At 37.1% G+C, this 6,000-nt stretch overlaps 1 protein-coding gene across 1 annotated transcript; it reads right to left on the bottom strand.

Moving 5' to 3' along the window:
• Positions 1-345: 345 nt before the first annotated feature.
• Positions 346-4,975, bottom strand: LOC108205504 (protein kinase STUNTED-like). Its single transcript, XM_064085691.1, has 10 exons — positions 4,583-4,975; positions 4,110-4,207; positions 3,389-3,641; positions 2,576-3,307; positions 2,227-2,475; positions 1,979-2,142; positions 1,809-1,888; positions 1,483-1,630; positions 1,246-1,395; positions 346-947 (listed from the first exon to the last, which is right to left on the bottom strand). The coding sequence occupies exons 1-10, from the start codon at positions 4,806-4,808 to the stop codon at positions 669-671; spliced, it is 2,379 nt and encodes a 792-aa protein (XP_063941761.1). The 5' UTR covers positions 4,809-4,975; the 3' UTR covers positions 346-668.
• Positions 4,976-6,000: the final 1,025 nt, after the last annotated feature.

Raw genomic sequence — 6,000 nt, 5'->3', positions numbered from 1 at the left:
ATATATGTATATAATATAATATAATATAATAATCGGGTCGGGGATCGGGCCGACAATCGGAGAAAATCAGGTCGGGGATCGGGGATCGGGCCGGGGGAATGTGAAAAACCGTACCCGACCCGATCCCCGATATTTTTTTAAAGTCGTCCCCGTTCCCCGGCCCGTAGCCGAAAAAAATCCCCGAATCCCCGCACCATTCGGTGCGGGGATCGGGTCGGGATCGGGCGGGTCGGATTAATGCCCATCCCAAGTCAAGATGCTTCTAGCCTGCGTACAAGTAAAATTCTAGTATGATCGATGATAAGTTAGCAAAATTATCCAGAGCAACAGTACACCAAGCTGTAATAACGATCAAAAAGCATAATCACTATTATTTACCTTAAACAAAAGTATACATGTAGGTGCTCGTTTCATACACTGTTACACCACTTCATCAGTAACTTCCTAATCATCGCAGCAAGTACAAATTTATAGTTCCAAACTTCCAATTTAGGAGAGAGCTGAACTAACATTTTTATAACTACAGGAAACAAGGCGCGGGGGAGGAGGGCAAACCAGCAAACAACCTCTCATCTAAAACCCATAAAAAAGCATTCGGAAGTTGCAAAGCCAAGTTAAAGGGAACAAGGGAATATACAAAAGAATTGTTGACCCGTTATGATTGATAGTCAGTCAAAGCTTGATGAGCGGCTCCATCTGTTCCCCAGATAATCTTCTAGTGAGATAGTTTGCTCAATGCTGCTCGTGGAAAGAGACTCTTCCTCAACATCAAGTAATGCGAGGTTTAGATGGTTTTTAAGATTTAAATGTGATAATCCTTCATCATCAAATGTATCACTCTCTTCTGAAGCACTATTTTGTAACATAGCATCACACGGTTCTGAAGTATCCACTTGGAGTCTTGCCCACTTGACCATCTCAGCATCACCTTGGAGAAGCTTTAAAATCTGTAATGTCAAATAAAAGGAGTTATAAAGTTTTCCAGGTGATCTGACACTGGTAAAATTATGTTGACACTACCGATGTCAGTAAAGACTAAAGAGAAAGCGGGTTTCTCAAGTTAATAAAACACTAATGAGCCAGAAAATTGTGGGTAGGATTTGCGGTCAGAGACATTGTGTAACAATCTATGATAATCCACAACGATATAAATTAGGATCTAGTCGTCTATTTTTTTGTTTAGAGAATATTGTTTGATTAGGGGAGAAAAAAAGAAATTTTTTACAAAAGCTCTACAGTACTTACAGGGGTGATATGTGGCCTAGCCCGTGGTGAACGTCTGATACAGAGGGTTGCAGCTAACACCATCCTTTCTATCAGGTCATGGTCATAGTTGCTGTCCAAGCTAGGGTCCAAATTTTGGACAAATTTTCCTCCATTCAAAATTGGTCTTGCCTGTGTACAAAGATTTTAGGTGTTCAGTAAAACTCAAACTTAAACACACCTCAAGAAGGCAATTATATTAGTAAGCGAAAGACATACCCACATAACCAAGCTCTCTTGCCCTTTAGGATATTCACTGCTTATAGGCTTTCGTCCTGAAAGAAGTTCAAGTAGTACAACACCAAATGCAAATACATCGATCTTGTCATTCACTTTTCCGTACATGAAGTATTCAGGAGCCAAGTAACTGCAGGGAATTTGTTTAGTTCAAAATTAGTCAATGATCAGTTTGAATCGTGAAGTACTAAAAAGATATACCATGTTATGCCAAATTATTAGCAGATTCTAGAACTGTTTTTATTGCTAGTTATATTTCCAAAGGTGTACATCTCCATAATCATCGAATAGACGAGAAAGTGACCAACCCAAATGTTCCTGATACATCAGTGCATGTCAAGTATGATGAGGTGGTTGATGCCCATTTAGCTAGTCCAAAGTCAGAGAGCTGCAAACAATAAACAACAGACATGATCATCACCATTTTCTTTTCTTACTGCTGAGAGTTAGAGAAATTAAAGGGGAACAAACACAATACCTGTGGCTCGAAATCATCAGAAAGGAGAATATTTGAGGATTTTACATCCCTATGGATCACGGGTTGGGAACTATTATTGTGCAGATATGCAAGAGCCTCAGCTGTACCCACAGCCACCTTATATCTCTCACTCCATCCGAATGCAAGAGGATCTTTCTTGTCACCTGCACTTAGAGGGTACGCAACCAATGGCTTCAGAGAGAGTGTTATAAAACATGACATATAATTCAGTAATCATGATAACTAACCATGAAGATTGTCCTCAAGACTTCCTCTCGACAAGAAATCATAAACTAAGATGAGGTTGTTGTCCTCAAAACAGAATCCAAAAAGAGAGATGATGTTTTTGTGACATAAAGCAGTAATAATCTCAATCTCCAAAACAAACTCTTTCAGAATATCTTCAGATTGCTTGAGGATCTTCACAGCAAGTTCTTTGCCATCAGGTAGACAACATCTGTAAACCTCACTGTTCCCTCCTTTTCCAATCAGGTTGTCTGAAATTATAAAAAAATATATACAATTTTTAGTACCTGTGCATAAACTTACGGACAAGGTTTGTTCAAGTACTAGCATGAGACATTGTTAGAAGCAAACCAGGACTGAATTTGGATGATGCTGAAAGAAGCTCATTGTATTGAAATAATCTGCAAGTTGCGGAGTACTTTTCATGAAGACCCACCAGTTCTTCTGGTAAATTCTTTGTACTACTACTTGGAGAAGATGGTGAAATGAAAGCTCCGTTGCCAACTGGAACAATTGCACCAGTTTCGCCATTTAATTTCGAAAACTGACCTTCATCACACTGAAAATAGCTTTGTTTGTCACTAGAATCAAAGCTTGAATGACAACTTCTACTAGGCAACCGCATTGCCCACTGAACAACAGAGATCTGCCTCACGTAGGGGAACATAGCTCTGCTAGTTTCCCAATTTGTTGAAATAGCTCGGCAGAGAAGTGGCCATCCAGGTTTCAGTTCAGGTGGCTCTTTTGTAGACAGAGACCGTGAACTGGATGAAACTTCTGGCTTCTGTAGAGGCACTATAGCCATAGAATTGCATTCATCACCGTCAGCAGAAGACTCTTCTTTTGGTGAGGCACATGTATTATCCACAGAACGACAATCAGGTGAGCAGATTGAACATATATTGACACTCTCATTCCGGTCAGAGCCTATTTTTGATGAATTCTGGCTTGAATTTGTAGAAGTATTATGTTCACATTTCAACATGGAATTTGCCAAACTTCTGTCAAGCAATATCTCGTGTTCCTTACTTACTGAGCTCTGAAGTGCAGACAATATACCGTTCCTGTGATGCTCTTCAGCTCCTGCAGACAATACATAGTTACAAACACTTCTATAATCATATTGCATTTGGTTCAAGGAAAACATAAAAACTAATTAGACACCTTTAGCAGCACCGACATTAGATCTTGAAGAAGTTTCCTTATGAAATGCAATTTTTCCATTATTAACAGCAAGTACAGAGCAATTTTTTGATAGTTTCTTAGCACAGTATTTTGCCACGGAGACAGATGAGCGAAGTGAATGATGAGTTCGAGCAGTTCCCACTATAAGCTCAGTTGCAAAGTAAGCTTTTGCTTCACGAACTAGTATCTTTCGAACTGATGACCCTCTGCAGATCTTGAGTTTGAGGTCCACCTGGAAAAGATTCCAACATAAGTCTTTGAGGCTCCACTAAGTACATTCACTCCATGTTTTTCAGATTAGGAAAAAGTTAATGACTAAACTACATATCTAGAAGAATAATTGACCTAAGTAACAAGACAAATTGCTTTTTGCAACTGTTGACATCCACCGACAGGCAAACAACATCTCTTCTAACTCTGAAAGATCATTTACATTCTGACTTGTTTCAAAGGTAAAACAATAACACTGAGGAAACATAAATGCTAACCAAGAATTCATGTCACTGATCAGGAACGAAAAAGTTATGTTCGTAAATTAAAACATACACAATGTATCCCACTCGAAAGGTAGGAGCATAAGAATTTCACATCTTTGGTAGTTGAGGCAAAATACAAATTCAAAACCAAACAGACTGGGAAAAACCCAAAAAATGAAAGCAGAAGAAGCGAATAATACTTGAATTTAAATATAATGAAGAACCTGTTTCAAGTTGCAGAACCCTTCATAAACAGCAAGAACAGAGTCGAAAGCTTTCACCAGCGACAGCAGAGATGATTTCCCATCTTGATCCACAATTTCTACAATTCGCAAATTCAACAAATCACAAATCTTTGAATAAACCCAAATTCCTATAAATACAAACTAATCTAGCCTACAAACTGATAAATGACGAATATAATGTCGTCGTCATCGACAAAATAATTTGCAATCTTTTTGCAGTCGAATACAATCCTATGTAATAAAATCAAACACATACATGACACAAAACATGCAGAACACGAATGATCAGTGAATCAGTGATCACTAATCACTGCCCAGTGCATGTAAATTTCATACACATGTAAAAAAATTAAACAATAAATCAAAAAGTATAAAATCATTTCATAAAATCAAAAAATCGACGAAATAATCATGAAAAGAAATTCCCATCGATGAAATTATTTTGGGCTCACCATGATCACCGAGAACATGAAGAGCAATGACACGATCACCGGTTTCGGCAACCTTAACGAGAGCCCACGTGAGTAATTCTTTACTGTGTGGGTCCATCTTCACTCCTACCACCACTGTCCTCTCCGAACAACATTCCGGCTGAGCTCCGACGACCCCATCATGGATCATCTTCGATTCCTGATATTCCGGCCAAATAATGTATTTTTCCGGCAACTTCACCAACATTTCGTGTGTAGAAATTGAGTAGTGAACAAGAGTTCCGTTTGCATTATAAAGTGGTTCAGTCTCTCTCTTAAAACTAAAACACCACGAGAATAGGGGAGAGAGAGATGTAGATACAAGATATGATTTGGTAGTGTATTTCTCTCCTCCCTGTTAGTACAATTATGAATGTATCTACCTTCATGGCCCCACTTTAATAGCAAATTTGTTTTCCTTCTTTTGAATCTTTTGTTTATAAAAATTCATATTGTCGGGTAAATATTTTATTTATTTTCGGATTTTTTCAAAATATTCAAGTTGCATAAATTATTTTCAGAAATACAGTACAATCTCGTTGCAATTCCAGTAATCTTAAAATCAATTGTGTTGCAATTTCAAATACAAATTTAACTATATTTTCAAATATTCTTTTCCCCAAAACTAAATAAGTTATTATTTAACCAATTTTAAGAAAAAACGCATATTTCATCCATGTCAAATTGCCCATGTATTAAATCTTGCATTTCTATTAATTAGTTTCTTCAAATATTATATCTCGAGAAGACTCCTTAAATTATGCCAATATTTTAATCAGATGGAATATTATTTATTGTTCAATCGATTATCATCACTATATGTTCCACTATGTCGGATATTTCAATTAAAATATACTAAATGCGCAAACCATCTTTGCGCTTAGTCACATGCTCACGAAATACTCTCTCCGTGCCACCATGCACCACAAATTAAATACGACAGAAAAGTTTATAACAGATCTATTTGTAATTTTGTTGTTTAATATAGAACGAAAGATCCGAAACTTCCAAAATTAACTTTATAGTTAGGTAAAATGGTAGTTTATGCACACGAAAAGCACCAAGATAATTAGTGTATTGGAAATGATTTATGTTACACCGTACACGAATGTGCAAAATACCAAAAGTAGAACAGACGACTCCTCTACTGCTACTGGTACATATCTTGTGGCTGCATGCCTTGTGATTTACACAAATTCTTGTATATCCTGGCAAATAATCAATGAATCTTACCAGACGTGTTCTTCTCCTCTTTCCGACGAATCAAGCTACAGGTGCTACAATTCTGTACATTTTCATATCACAACCGATGCAAAGTATACGCATAATATATATATATATGTGTGTGTGTTGGAAAAAAATTCAAAAATTTTAAGATGAAATAATTTTTGTTGAATGAT

Source organism: Daucus carota, chromosome 1 (genome assembly GCF_001625215.2).
Source record: "Daucus carota subsp. sativus chromosome 1, DH1 v3.0, whole genome shotgun sequence".
In the NCBI taxonomy this organism is placed as follows: Eukaryota; Viridiplantae; Streptophyta; class Magnoliopsida; order Apiales; family Apiaceae; genus Daucus; species Daucus carota.
Note: the sequence above shows the minus strand (reverse complement) of the source record. Positions and strands in the feature narration are given on the sequence as shown.

Excerpts from the sequence above, each read along its gene's own strand:
- LOC108205504 (XM_064085691.1), bottom strand. The coding sequence starts at position 4,808 with ATGTTGGTGAAGTTGCCGGAAAAATACATTATTTGGCCGGAATATCAG. Across the intron at positions 3,642-4,109 it reads GGTTCTGCAACTTGAAACAG|GTGGACCTCAAACTCAAGAT; the intron begins GTTCTTCATTAT and ends AATCTTTTCCAG. Across the intron at positions 2,476-2,575 it reads ATCATCCAAATTCAGTCCTG|ACAACCTGATTGGAAAAGGA; the intron begins GTTTGCTTCTAA and ends TTATAATTTCAG.